Source organism: Podarcis muralis, chromosome 10 (genome assembly GCF_964188315.1).
Source record: "Podarcis muralis chromosome 10, rPodMur119.hap1.1, whole genome shotgun sequence".
NCBI classification, from domain to species: Eukaryota; Metazoa; Chordata; class Lepidosauria; order Squamata; family Lacertidae; genus Podarcis; species Podarcis muralis.
The window spans coordinates 71,321,121-71,335,759 of NC_135664.1; the positions used below are offsets into that span (position 1 = coordinate 71,321,121).

Consider the following 14,639-nt stretch of genomic DNA (forward strand, 5'->3'; position numbering starts at 1 on the left):
CTTGGGTTACAGACGCTTCAGGTTACAGACGCTTCAGGTTACAAACTCCTCTAACCACTGCCTCAACTGGGTGCAATGCCCACCTGGGTGCCAAGTGGCGTGATGGGGACATCCAAGAACAGCATCCTTGAGAGATGCTGTGAGCTTTCCACATCTTGAGTGTTTATCTGTTGCACAGCCAAAAGTTAGGTATACGTCGATATATATTTAATCTGACCACGGTTAATCTTGCGGAATACAGTGGTACCTCGGTTCTCGAACTCAATCCATTCTGGAAATCTGTTCAGCTTCCAAAACATTCGCAAACCGAGGCGCAGCTTCTGATTGGCTGATTGGCCCCGGAAACAATGCCAACATTCGAAACAGACGTTCGGCTTACGAAAAACACTTACTTCCGCGTTCGTTATGTTCAGGAGCTGATTTGTTCATCAACTAAGCCTTTCGGGAACCTAGGTACTACTGTAATAGTCTGTACAGGTTCCGACAATAATGTTCTGTTCTGTTCTGTTCTGTTAAGTGCTTACGTACTGCCTTTCAAGGCCAAGCCATCCCAAAGCAGTTTATGAAAGGTAGTTTTTTGTACAAATGGAGCTTCATGCACATAGCAGAGACTCTCTGCTGCAGCTCTTCTCCAGGCAGGATGGAGGGTTGCCTAAGTAATATTCATAATAAGAATAAGAATACCTTTATTGTCATTGTACAACCTGTGTACAATGAAATTAAACGAGCCTCCCTCCCCCCATGAAGCACTCAATCTCTTATCAAACAACACACCACCTTTCGCTGTTATTTTTCGTTCAACAGCCTAACAGCCCATGGATAGAAGCTGTTTTTTAGCCTGTTGGCACGGCTGCTTTCTCCCCTCTTTATGGCCTCTGAAGTGGCAGACGGAAGCAGGAATGGGTCTCTCCACCAGAGCTGTATCCAGTCACAATGGATACGTGCAATATATTTTCCATGTTCTTTTGGACGAAGCTATCCCGTGTTAAAACACCGTGTGTTTTAAGCAATTTTAACCCGATCCCTGCCTGGAGCCTGTGGCAGGCACAGTTTGGAACTTTGTACATGCCATGGGTCTCGGGTGGATTTTTTGCATGTTGTGGCTGGAGTCGCCAGAGTGGCTCCCGGACGCCCACATGAGCCTGCAAAAGGCCTTCCCTGGTGTATAGTAAAATAAGCTGCAGTGTGTGTGATAGGTAAAGGTAAAGGGACCCCTGACCATTAGGTCCAGTCGTGACCGACTCCAGGGTTGCGGTGCTCATCTCGCTTTACTGGTCGAGGGAGTCGGCATACAGCTTCCAGGTCATGTGGCCAGCTTGACTAAGCTGCTTCTGGTGAACCAGAGCAGCTCACGGAAATGCCATTTACCTTCCCGCCGGAGTGGTACCTATTTATCTACTTGCACTTTGACGTGCTTTCGAACTGCTAGGTTGGCAGGAGTAGGGACCGAGCAACGGGAGCTCACCCCATCGCGGGGATTCGAACCCCCGACCTTCTAATCAGCAAGTCCTAGGCTCTGTGGTTTAACCCACAGCGCCACCCGCATCAGGACAATTTTTCTGGTCTGCAGTCATGCCCACGTGCTCACCCCTTGTGTTATGGATTTGTCTTGGACATCTTGGCTGGAAATTGTAATGGCTGTTTCTCATTTCAGAGATTGCCCTGGTGGCCAACAAGCCCGAGAAAATGGCTCCTTCACGGCAGGACATATTCCAAGGTAATAAAAGACCCCAGAGCCGTGCTCTTAAAACTTGGAGAGCTGCAGAAGGTTGTGTTTTAACTGCATTTGCCATGGCAGTTTGCAAGGGGGTGAGGGGAGAGAACGTGTTGTCTCCCTGTAGGCTGAGTCTGTTTCTTCCCCTTTAGAACAACTGGCTGCCATTCCGGAGTTCAAGAATTTGGGCCCTCTCTTCAAGTCATCCGATCCAGTGCAGCTGACCGAGGCCGAGACAGAGTATTTTGTCCGCTGCATCAAGCACGTCTTCTCAAATCACATTGTCTTCCAGGTACAAGAAGCCATAGTGTTGTTGGCAGAGGCCACAGAGGATGTTAGGTGAAAGTTAAACCCCTTCCATTGCCACATGCCCTGGAAAGGAATTTTTAGTTCTTCTTTCTAGTCTCAACCTTCAGTAGGCCACTGTAGTAAAAGTGCTGAACTCTGATTTAGAAGACCTTCATTCACTTCTTTGCTCAGCCTAAAGCTCTTTCTGGCAGGCTTTGGGCAGTCATGTGCTCTCACTGTAATGTACCTCACAGGGTTTTTAGGGAGATTTTTAAAAGGATGTTACTTTTACGGAGGAAAACACGATTGGGCTTATGATGACAATGAGGATGCACTTCAGTCTGAGGTGACAAAAGATCCCTCACTCTGGAGTAGTTATCTCAACGGTCAGCAACCTTATCTGAGGATGGGCCATTTGATGCTCCGTCAGTCGGAGCCTGTGCGCATGAACGCTCTTCCGGACTGTGCATTGCGTGAGCCCTGGAGAAAGGGCAGCAGAAGAGAAATCCAGGGCACAAGCAACCCTCAGTTTGTTTCTCCCCTCTCTCTCTAGTTCGACTGCACAAACACCCTCAACGACCAGTTGCTGGAGAAGGTGACGGTGCAGATGGAGCCTTCCGACGCCTATGATGTGCTCCGCTGCATCCCCGCTCCCATCCTCTCCTACAACCAGCCAGGCATGTGCTACACCCTTGTCCGGCTGCCCCTGGACGACCCCACGGCAGGTATGCTCCTTTTTCAGTTTACCAAATCCAAACAGAAACTCTTTGGGAACAAAATACCGTATGTCTCCCTCTGGATATCAGTTTCATGATGGATTTTTAAATGGTTCATATTCTTTGCATGGTTTATTTTTAGCCTCTGGGTAATTTTATGAACATCACTTAGAAATGTTAATCATAAAGAAGGAACTTTTCATCACATGTGGTGGGAATGTAAAAAAGTAAAAAACTTCTGGGAAATGATATATAATGAGATGAATAAGATGTACTAAGAAACCAGAAGCATTTTTACTGGGCATTGTAGGGGAGGATATCAACAGACAGGATTATAAATTGTTTTTATATGCAATAACAGCAGCAATAATATTTTTGGCACAAAAATGGAAGCAAGAAGAATTACAGACGAAAGAAGAATAGCAAATGAAATCAATGGACTATGCAGAATTATATAAATTATATAAATTAACAGGAAGGATTCAGAACCTGCGGGATCAGAGATTCTTAGAGGACTGGAGTAAATATTTGAAAAGCAACCATGATAAACAGATTACGTTAATCATAGAATCGTAGAGTTGGGAGGTCCCCCGAGGGTCATCTAGTCCAACCCCCTGCAATGCAGGAATCTCAGCTAAAGCATCCAGGACAGATGGACATCCAGCCTCTGCTTGGAAACCTCCAAGGAAGGAGAGTCCACAACAGGCATAGGCAAACTCGGCCCTCCAGATGTTTTGGGACTACAACTCCCATCATCCCTAGCTAACAGGACCAGTGGTCAGGGATGATGGGAATTGTAGTCTCAAAACATCTGGAGGGCCGAGTTTGCCTATGCCTCCTCCCTTGTGCCCATCTGTTTGCTTTTCAACACATGCAAGGCAAGTGGGAGATTTTTAAAGCAGACCTTGGATGGCCTTCTTCCAGGGATTCTTCCGCTGTGATTCCTGCATTGCAGTGGGTTGGACTAGATGGCCCTTGAGGGTCCCTTACAGCTCTGCAATTCTCTCATTCTGTATGGCTGGTTGAAGGGATCTAGGCTCCTGCCGCCAAGTGAGCGACAAGCCCTGAATCTTGAGAGCTTTGGCTCCCTGTTTGGGTCCAGATCCATACGTTCGAGTTGCAGCCTAGCATGTGGCCACTTCCGCATGGAGTTGTCGTAACGTGTAAAGCGATTTTGAGGCCGCCCTGCTGGGGATGTGCCTGGGTTTTAATTCCTCGGCTGTCATCGGCATTGCCACTCGGAGGCTGGGTTGTTTTCCTTCCCGGCTTCAGGTTTTGCTCGGAGCAGCACCTCTCCCCCTTAACGTGGACTCCTTTCTCCCTCGCCCCAGTCGCCTGCACTTTTAGCTGCACTATGAAGTTCACTGTGCGAGACTGCGACCCTCACACTGGAGTGCCGGACGAGGACGGCTACGACGACGAGTACGTGGTAAGCGAGCCCAGGGCAAAGAGCTGAACAGGAGGAGGAACAGGCTCATTTCCACCCTGGAGATTTGCATAAAAATCTGTCTTTGATGCCCCCGACTGTTTTTAAAATAAGAAACACACACACACAATAGTACCGTATTTTTCGCCCCATAGGATGCACCGGCCCATAGGACGCACCTAGTTTTTTGGGGGGGAAATAAAGAAAAAAATTTTTATTTCCACCACAGGTGCTGGGCTGGAAGAACCAGGTCGAGGAACAGCGGGAAGGCGCGCTCCACCTCCCCGCTGTCCCCCGAGCTTGTGGGGCTGGCGATGGGGAGAAGTGCACTGAGCCCGGGACTGGAGGCAGCTCTGCGCAGCCATCAGGAGCCGGGCGGGACTTCGCGCGCCGCTCCCGATGGCCGCGCAGAGCTGCGCTGAGCCCGGGACTGCAGGCAGCTCTGCGCAACCCTCGGAGCCAGTCTCCCGAGGGTTGCGCAGAGCTTCCTGAAGCCTGGAGAGCGAGAGGGGTCGGTGCACACCGAAAGCCTGCATTCGCCCCATAGGACGCACACACATTTCCCCTTCATTTTTGGAGGGGAAAATGTGCGTCCTATAGGGCGAAAAATACGGTAGTCTGGGCTACTTACTGTCCACATTCTGTCAGAAATGGTTGTGGGGAAAACTTATTTGATAGACTCAAATCCCCAGCTAACTTCACAGACCTAACCAGGCTACTTCACTCGAAGTCTGAGAGTTGTGGCAACTGGCTTCCCTCCTCCCACATGACCCAACCCGAAGTTTAAGATCAGCCACTGTGAGGCCTTGCTTCAAATCATCAGCTGTACCCCCGGAACACCTTCTAATGAGATGTTCCTTTGTCTCCTTTTTTCCGTAAATAAGGAAAGACTTCTTCACCTATGGGAGATGAGCACACTTCATTGTGCTACTCATTTCCTGCTGTTCTTATCTATCTTAGCTGGAAGAATTTTATACTGATTTTTCAGTGTATTATTGTGCACTGCTTTCACTCAGCAATGCAGAAAACTGGTGTATAAATATCATCATTATTAGTGCTTTTTTTCCTTTAAAAATGTTTAGGGGTACTCTTGTTTTACCTCAAGAAAATCACCATTTTATAGTTCAAATCGGGGAAAATACAGTAAATGGACAAAAATACAAAGATTCACAAAATGTTTAGGGGTATGTGCCCAGAAAAAAAGCACTGATGATGATGATGATGATGATGCCCTTCATCATAAGATCTTAGGCGGTTTGCAAAATAAGATACAAGATAAAAACACAAATAATTAAAACAGCAGAACAATAACCCCCATTTCCCACTGGCTGTAGAATATTAATCAGCACTGTAGTTTGAGAGCACATTGGGATTTTATCTTTTCTGTCAAAATCCTGTCATTCTGGATAACCTACATCTGTGGCCATTGAACACATATGGAGGCCAGTATCAAAGAGTTCTCTTTGGACTTATTCCTGCCAGTCTTGCTCCCACCTTGGCCAGCCATCGCGTGGCTTCCTCGTTTCCAGAGGAAGCAGATTTCATGCCAGTGGTGGGAGAGGGGAGGAGGAGGAACGCGTGGGGCAGGTGTGTAAGGAGCCCCTTCTTTGGCTACTTTGGGTTGCTGACACTAACCTTTCCCGCCCCGACCTGGCCACAGTGATCCATGCGACGGTCATCTCCAGGCTTGACTACTGTAATTCGTTCTGCGCGGGGCTGCCCTTGAAGCTGTCCCAGAAACTCCAGCGGGTGCAGAATGCTGCAGTGAGGCTCCTCACGGGATCTCTGCCATGGGTACATATTCACCCAGTGCTTTACCAGTCGCACTGGCTCCCGGTGGAGTACAGGGTCAGGTTCAAGGTGCTGCTCTTGACCTTTAAGGCCCTTTGTGGCTTAGGGCCCTGGTATCTACGGGACCGCCTCTCCTGGTCTGCCCTGCAGAGGACCTTAAGGTCCATGAACAACCATAGTTTAGAGGTCCCAGGCCCTAAGGAAGTCAGACTATCCTCCACCAGGGCCAGGGCCTTCTCAGTGGTGGCTCCGACCTGGTGGAATGCTCTGTCCCATGAGACCAGGGCCCTGCAGGATTTAACCTCCTTCTGTTGGGCCTGTAAGATAGAGCTATTCCGCCTGGCCTTAATTTGAATTCAGCCTGATCTTTTATTTCCCTTCCCTCGCCCTCCCGTTTTATGAAGATCACCCACTCTGAGATCCCACAGCTAATTCTCCCCTGGCCTCCTCGCTGGCCCAAGTAGGACCAATTCAGCCAGCTAGCCCTGGGGATTATCTAATTGATCTTTGATTTTTGAATTTTATTGTTATTCATGTTTTATACTGTATTTTATGCTGCTTTTATAATTGTTTTAAATTTGTTGTTAGCCGCCCTGATCCCTGTTTTTGAACCAGGAAGGGCGGGGTATAAATAAAGATTATTATTATTATTATTATTATTATTATTATTATTATTATTATTTGGCCTGAAGGCTGCTAGCGGACCACACCGAGGCCAAGTGCTGTATCCATCTTTGCAACATGCAGACGGGGGTGAGCTTGCCCTCCTTTACATCTTGAGGGCGTTTCCCCACCCTGAGGACTAACCTCCTTTTCTCTGCCAGCTGGAAGACCTGGAGCTGACTCTCTCCGACCACCTCCAGAAGGTCTTGAAGCCCAACTTTGCAGCTGCCTGGGAGGAAGTCGGGGATGACTATGAGAAAGAAGAGACCTTCGCTCTCAGCACTATCAAAACCCTGGACGGTGAGATACGGCAGCTTTTCCCCAGAGAAGACGTGAGGCCTAAGATTGCATGTTAAAACCAATTTTAGAAAAAACATTCTGAGTGTCTTCTAAATAAGACAACTTTTTAGCTTCTGCTCCAAGAACAGGATATGTAAGATTCAAGAAAATGCAAGGCTGTTCTTTTAGATGAGAGAACAAGAAGGGTTATTCTAGATTAGGCTTCCTCAACCTCGGCCCTCCAGATGTTTTGAGACCTCAGTGGTACCTCGGGTTACAAACGCTTCAGGTTACAGACTCTGCTAACCCAGAAGTAGTACCTTGGGTTAAGAACTTCAGGATGAGAACAGAAATTGCGCGGTGGCAGCAGCAGGAGGCCCCATAAGGTAAAGTGGTACCTCAGGTTAAGAACAGTTTCAGGTTAAGAACGGACCTACGGAATGAATTAAGTTCTTAACCAAAGGTAAAGGGACCCCTGACCATTAGGTCCAGTCGTGACCAACTCTGGGGTTGTGGCGCTCATCTCGCTTTATTGGCCAAGGGAGCCGGTGTACAGCTTCTGGGTCATGTGGCCAGCATGACTAAGCCACTTCTGGCGAACCAGAGCAGTGCACGGAAACACCGTTTACCTTCCTGCCGGAGTGGTACCTATTTATCTACTTGCACTTGGACGTGCTTTCAAACTGCTAGGTTGGCGGGAGCAGGGACCGAGCAACGGGAGCTCACCCCATCGCAGGGATTTGAACCGCAGACCTTCTGATCGGCAAGCCCTAGGCTCTGTGGTTTAACCCACAGCGCCACCCGCGTCCCATTAACCCGAGGTACCACTGTATAATTCCCATCATCCCTGACCACTGGTCCTGCTAGCTAGGGATCATGGGAGTTGTAGGCCAAAAACATCTGGAGGGCCGAGGTTGAGGAAGCCTGTTCTAGATCTCCAGTTATCAGAAGCAACTCTGACTTCCCCACTTAACAAGATAGTTAGAGGCAAGAGGTCTAACTCAATGGCTGAGCACCTGCCTTGTATGAAAAAGATCCCTGGTTCAATCCCGTCTCTCCAGCCAGGGCTGGGTGATACCCTTGTCTGAAGTCCTGGAGAGCTGCTACCAGTCAGTATAGAGCAGGGTTTCCCAAACTTGGGTTTCCAGCTGTTTTTGGACTACAACTCCCATCATCCCTAGCGAGCAGGACCAGTGGCCAGGGATGATGGGAATTGTAGTCCAAAACAGCTGGAAACCCAAGTTTGGGAAATCCTGGTGTAGACAGTGGTGAGCTAGATGGACAGTTGCCTGACTCTTGTCTAAGATGGTTTCTTAGGATCCTGGGGTGACTAGCTGCTACTTTGAAAGATCCCCTTCGGATCTGACCACACAGCCGAGACAACGCAGGACTAACCCCAGGTCTTCTCAAAACCTCTGAATGCAGAAGCTGTCAGCAACATTGTGAAGTTCCTGGGCATGCAGCCATGTGAGAGATCCGACAAAGTGCCCGAGAACAAGAATTCGCATACGCTCTACCTGGCCGGTAAGAATCAGTCAGAGGGGACAGTTCAGTGGTGTCTGGGCAACCTGTGGCTGAAATGGTGTCACCCCAAGAGAATTAATGGCACTGGAGTTGTCCTGTCCCAAGAACAGCAGCAGGGACCTTCTGTGAAGCACTTCTCTCAGGAACAGCATTCATTCTCATCCAGCGATAGGCATCACTCAGCGTAGAGCTGGGAGTGGCTTTAAAAGCTGCTGCTCCTCTCTTGAGATCACTTCTGCCCAAATGCTTGTCTAGTTGGCACTGGCTCCCAGTGGAGTATCAGGTCAGGTTTAAGGTGCTGGTTTTGACCTTTAAAGCCCTTTGTGGCTGAGGGCCCTCATATTTATGGGACTGCCTCTCCTGGTATGCCCTGCAGAGGACCTTAAGGTCCATGAATAATCATAGTTTAGAGGTCCCAGGCCCTAAGGAAGTCAGACTATCCTCCACCAGGGCCAGGGCCTTCTCAGTGATGGCTCTGGCCTGGTGGAATGCTCTGTCCCATGAGACCAGGGCCCTGCAGGATTTAACTTCCGCAGGGCCTGTAAGACAGAGCTGTTCCGCCTGGCTTTCAATTTGAACTTAGCCTGATTTTTTATTCCCCTTCCTTCCCTCCCCCTCCCCTTTTGATGAAGATTACCCGCTCTGGGATCCCACAGCTAATTCTCCCCTGGTCTCCTCGCTGGCCCAAATAGGACTAACTTAGCCAGCTGGCCCTGGTGATCATCCATTGTTTATTGGATGGATTTACCCCCTAAATTGATTGATTTTTGAATTCTGAATTTATTGTTATTCACGTTTTATACTGTATTTTATGCTGTTTTTTGTTGCATCAATTGTTTTAAATTTGTTGTTAGCCGCCCTGAGCCCGGTTTCCTGAACCGGTGAAGGGCGAGGTATAAATAAAAATGTACTATTATTATTATTATTGGCTGCTCTTTAAAGGCCTTCAGAACCAACAGCCCAAGGGTTATATAACTAGTTAGCATAGCTATTAGAGAAGCACTTTGTTAAGTATTTTTGGCTGTGGGTTGTGAGTCAATTGCCTTGGTTTTTGTAGGTGCAGAACAGATTTTCACCTTAAATGCAGAACCAGGTCTCAGAATCTGGCTGTAGTTACACAGTGCAGCATAGGAAACTGCCGTGTTCTCAGCAGCTGTCTAGAAGAAGTGTGCAACTTTTAAGAGTTGGCATCAGAATTTGCTTCTTTCCCCACACTTCCTTACTCCTTCTTTTAAAAAAGATAAGTCTGAGCTTATGGGCAGGGACTGTAAAGGAGATAAGGCATCTTTGACCATCTCGATGTAACTAGATTCCCAAGCCCCGCTGGCCTGGGGCGGATGTGAGGCCAGCCATGTCTGGAAAGCAAGATGTTCCCCATCCCTGCTCTGAATCGCCCCACAGCATCCCCTTCATTCCTTGCCTGGACGATTGCAACCTGTTAGCATTTCTGCAAGAAAGGATGTGAGCAGCCCTGAGCCGGTGCGGCCGAGTGCCACCGCAGTGACTCTCCTTGTCTGCCTCCAGGTGTGTACAGAGGCGGCTCGGACGTGCTGGTGAGGTCCAGGCTCGCTCTGGGAGATGGCGTGACTATGCAGGTGACTGTCCGGAGCACAGAGGAAACTCCGGTGGACGTCATCTTGGCTTCCGTCGGTTAAGAGTCTTGGCAGCTCATTCTGTGAGTCAACTCGCCCTGTCGCCACCTCCTGCCTCCAAGGCACTCCCGGGACCTCCAGTCCTGCATGCCTCTTTCGTTTTTCCTCCTCTCGGTCAGCCGTTTTCTGTGGCAACTGGGGGCCCGGCAGCCCACCCTGCCTCTTCTTCCACACAACTGGAGCTGGGCGTTCAGCCCCCTTGCCCACAAACGCCCCAGCTCCACCTCTGCATTCCTGTAATAAATTATTCTCTTTCTGTGCTGCCCGTAGAGGCAGAAAAGCTGTTAGAAGATCCTTTTTTTAAAAAAAGAAAATCAACTTTTCTTGAATGGACTTTTATTAACAGAAAATAAACATGGGCTATCCCAACACTGATGCATCTTTTCCCAACTTGTGCTGTTTAATAAAATACATTCTGTAGTAACTGTCTGCCAAATACTGTCGTGTTTCATGTGCCCCTTTCACAGAGCAGCTTGCAAGGGATGGTAAACAGAGCAGCTTGCAAGGGCCTTTTGAGAGGTGCTTCAGATCTCAGCTTTACCAGAAAGGAGGGAGTGGCAGGACAACTAGGCTTACTCTTGTCCTGCTACCTTTTGCCCAGTGTGCTCAGAACAGTATATCAGCTTCACATCAACCCAGTGATGTAAGGTAAAGGTAAAGTGACCCCTGACCATTAGGTCCACTCGTGGCTGACTCTGGGGTTGCGGCGCTCATCTCGCTTTATTGGCCGAGGGAGCTGGCGTACAGCTTCCGGGTCATGTGACCAGCAGGACTAAGCCGCTTCTGGCGAACCAGAGCAGCACACGGAAACGCCGTTTACCTTCCCGCTGGAGCAGTACCTATTTATCTACTTGCACTTTGACGTGCTTTCAAACTGCTAGGTTGGCAGGAGCAAGGACTGAGCAACAGGAGCTCACCCCGTCACGGGGATTCGAACTGCCGACCTTCTGATTGGCAAGTCCTAGGCTCTGGTTTAACCCACAGTGCCACCCGCGTCCCCAACCCTGTGATGTAGGACAGGCCAAGTGCAGATAGCCATCTGCCATGCCTTTTATTGCTTGCCATATTTCTATGTGGGTAAAGAAAAAGCTCCCCTCCCTTCTCGGCAGGACACTGTAGATAACTAGTTCCCCACATGGTTGGTTCTGTGCGCAGGATGGTAAATTATATGCCTTGATAATTTCCCAGTGCTGTAGTGCAGGGGGAGCCAGTGTGGCACTCCTGGAGCAGTTGGTACCTTTGCCATCTTCCACTGGCACCCATGAAGCCTCTGAGCCCCACACCACTGCCCCCTTGGTCATGGGCTGCTGACTTCTCCTTTAAAGTACACAGAGCTCAAAGATGAAGTTGGAAAAGGTGACATTTCTTTCAGCGCTCTGTACTTTTCAAGGTGCAGAGCAATTCTGATTACAGGGGTACCTCGGGTTACATTCGCTTCAGGTTACATACGTTTCAGGTTACAGACTCCGCTAACCCAGAAATAGTACCTCGGGTTAAGAACTTTGCTACAGGATGAAAACAGAAAACGTGCAGCAGCGGTGCGGCAGCAGTGGGAGGCCCCATTAGCTAAAGTGGTGCTTCAGGTTAAGAACGGACCTCCGGAACGAATTACCGTATTTTTCGCTCTGTAAGACGCACCTAGTTTTTGGAGGAGGGAAACAAGGAAAAAAATATTCTGAATACTAGAAGCCAGAACAGCAAGAGGGATCGCTGCGCAGCGAAAGCAGCGATCCCTCTTGCTGTTCTGGCTTCTGGGATAGCTGCGCAGCCTGAATTCGCTCCATAAGACGCACACACATTTCCCCTTACTCTTTAGGAGTGGAAAAGTGCGTCTTATAGAGCAAAAAATACGGTAAGTTCTTAACCCGAGGTACCACTGTATTCAGAATATCTTGTCCCTTTAGTCCAGCACACATCTGTAAATTAGATCGTTTCTTTCTAAAAAATACAGAAGAACCTCTGCTCACAATGGCTGCGTTGGAGGGTTGCTGATAAGCGGATTGCTTTACACTCGGCACCCCCTACCTTCTGTCCTTCATATCAGGACGAGAGCCAGGTATCAGACGATCTGCGAGTGGAACTTGCCCTCCCCCCTGGCCCAGGGGGTGGGAGTTGCAAGGACAATTACCCTCATTTGCCCTTGTTTATGGTCTGCAATTGGTCTCCGCTAGCGTGGGATCTGCCTCCATTATGGCAGAAAGCACCGGAAGTCCTGACTTATACCCCCGGAGAACCAAAATGTGTGCAAGCATTACCTCTCTTTCAGAGGGAGGAGGTCAAGAAGTGGCCACAGGCAGTGGTGCCCATAGTCACTTGCTTCGAAATCCAAACCTGCTCCAGGGCCTGAAAAGGTTGGCAACCCGGTGAGTTTCATAGGTAAACAATGGTTTGAAGCTACACTGGACATGTCCAAGCTCAGTGCGTTACCCTCTGCCTTAAAGGCCGTATGAATGAAATCTCCCTCTTGGCCCAGGTTCAAGTTGCTAGACTCGCTCTCCAAATGAAGTTCTAGAGCTGCCTCCAGCTGTCTGGATTTCCTTTCAACTGGACCTTTTAGAGAAGGAAAATACATCTGAAGCAGAAATACCAGCTTAAAGCCGTCTGGGTTTGAAAAGCTGTTCCTTTCAGCTGCTGTGTTACTGCAACAACTTCGCAAATCTGTACCATGGAAGAGGATGGGAGCCTAGCGGTCACCAAATATCATTGGAAGAGTTTGGTCCGCCCCATTAGCAACAGACCAGATCCTTTATGTGCCTCTCCCTACTTAATTTCTGCCCCCTTTTCTGTAAGAGATGACAGCACTATCAAACCATGACTACTCAGAAGTGAATCCTACTGAATTCAACAGGTAAGTGAGGTTAGGATTGCAGCTTTAGTTCTTGTTATTTTGCAACTTCAGAGCACCAAGCATTCCTTTAACAATCCGTTTTCTGCCTGGCAACTCTGCATAGCAAATAAACTTTAAGATGGATTAATTTGGGCATCTTCCTGTGCAATGTTTTCTCCCTTAATGAACTAAAAACAGGATTCGCCGTCGCCAAGTGGGCATGAGAGTCAACCAGACAAGAGATTGCACATCAAGGATACCCAAGCCAGCGCTGCGTTTGATAGAAATTGGCTGCTGCCGCCACACTTTGAGCAGGCAGGCCAAAGACGAAGCCCAAGCATGTCACCGCACCCCTTCCTCAGTCAGCCCACAGGCATTTAATCAGTGACTTAACCGAAAAAAGGAAAGTCCTTCATGCGCCTCCATGGACAGCTGTGAGTCCAAAATGACTCCCAGGCTACGGACATGGTCTTTCAGGGGCACAGTTATCCCATTCAGGACCAGGGAGTCCTGAATACCAGTTTGAATACCAGTTGCTGGAAATCACAGGAAGTTGCTCTCGTGCTCGGGTCCTGCTCACAGGTTTCCTACAGGTTGGCCGCTCTGAGAAGAGGATACCGGACTAGATAGGCCATTGGTCTGATCTATCGGGCCCGTACTGTGTCCTAAACATCTCCCAGTGGAGCTTAAACACTTTGCAACCCATCTCTCGCATGCCAAGGTTGAGCTTATAGAGTGAGAGGGAGCCCTCAGAGTCCCCCCTCCCCACTATTAACAAGAGGTCTTTTTCCATGTTGGACGTGGAAAGGATCACGGGCAGAAGACCGGAAACAACCCAGAATCCCCTATGTGACACACACACACACCCCCCCCTGTGGACCAAGAACAAAGCAGGAGAACTATCCCTCACAAGAAGCCATATAAGACCACACCTCAAAGAATACTGTGAACCATATGTGCCGTTTGCCGTCCTAGGTGTGTGACATACAGTGGTACCTTGGGTTAAGAACTTAATTCGTACCGGAGGTCTGTTCTTAACCTGAAACTGTTCTTAACCTGAAGCACCACTTTAGCTAATGGGGCCTCCTGCTGCTGCTGCGCCGCCGGAGCACAATTTCTGTTCTCATCCTGAAACAAAGTTATTAACCTGAGGTACTATTTCTGGGTTAGCGGAGTCTGTAACCTGAAGCGTCTGTAACCCGAGGTACCACTGTACTGGGTTCACAAGGAAAGGGTTAACTAATTGTAAAATGACTAACCAATGGGAACCGAAGGGGCAGAGTTAACTGTGTATAAGGTTAACCTAGCAGTTTGAAAGCACGTCAAAGTGCAAGTAGATAAATAGGTACCACTCTGGCGGGAAGGTAAATGGCGTTTCCGTGTGCTGCTCTGGTTCGCCAGAAGCGGCTTGGTCATGCTGGCCACATGACCCGGAAGCTGTACGCCGGCTCCCTCGGCCAATAAAGCGAGATGAGCGCCGCAACCCCAGAGTCGTCCGCGACTGGACCTAGTGGTCAGGGGTCCCTTTACCTTTGAAGGTTTTAAGCACAGAGTTTTTTTTGGGGGGGAGAGTTAGAATTAAGGTGGTTGAGAAGACAGTCTGGAGTTAGAAGAGACAGATAAGAGAAGTCTGTGGGTTGGGCTAGTCTGGTGTGAGAGAGGGAGAGAATTTGTTAAGAGGAGCCAGTCAAACAGTTGAGATAATCAGTCAGAAGGTATAGGCCAGTAAAGAAACTAAAGTTAAGATATTGACAGGAAT

General features: G+C 48.8%; 1 protein-coding gene across 2 annotated transcripts in view; it reads left to right on the forward strand.

Annotated features, from left to right (window-relative positions):
• Nucleotides 1-10,477, forward strand: part of COPG2 (coat protein complex I subunit gamma 2) — a 35,057-nt gene extending 24,580 nt beyond the window's left edge. For both annotated transcript variants that reach the window (XM_028746031.2, XM_028746030.2), the window contains exons 18-24: nucleotides 1,655-1,717; nucleotides 1,867-2,006; nucleotides 2,556-2,727; nucleotides 4,050-4,147; nucleotides 6,760-6,898; nucleotides 8,303-8,401; nucleotides 9,926-10,477. In XM_028746031.2, coding sequence (XP_028601864.2) covers nucleotides 1,655-1,717; nucleotides 1,867-2,006; nucleotides 2,556-2,727; nucleotides 4,050-4,147; nucleotides 6,760-6,898; nucleotides 8,303-8,401; nucleotides 9,926-10,056 — 842 coding nt within the window. In that variant the 3' untranslated portion in view covers nucleotides 10,057-10,477. The remainder of the gene's footprint in view (nucleotides 1-1,654; nucleotides 1,718-1,866; nucleotides 2,007-2,555; nucleotides 2,728-4,049; nucleotides 4,148-6,759; nucleotides 6,899-8,302; nucleotides 8,402-9,925) is intronic.
• Nucleotides 10,478-14,639: the final 4,162 nt, after the last annotated feature.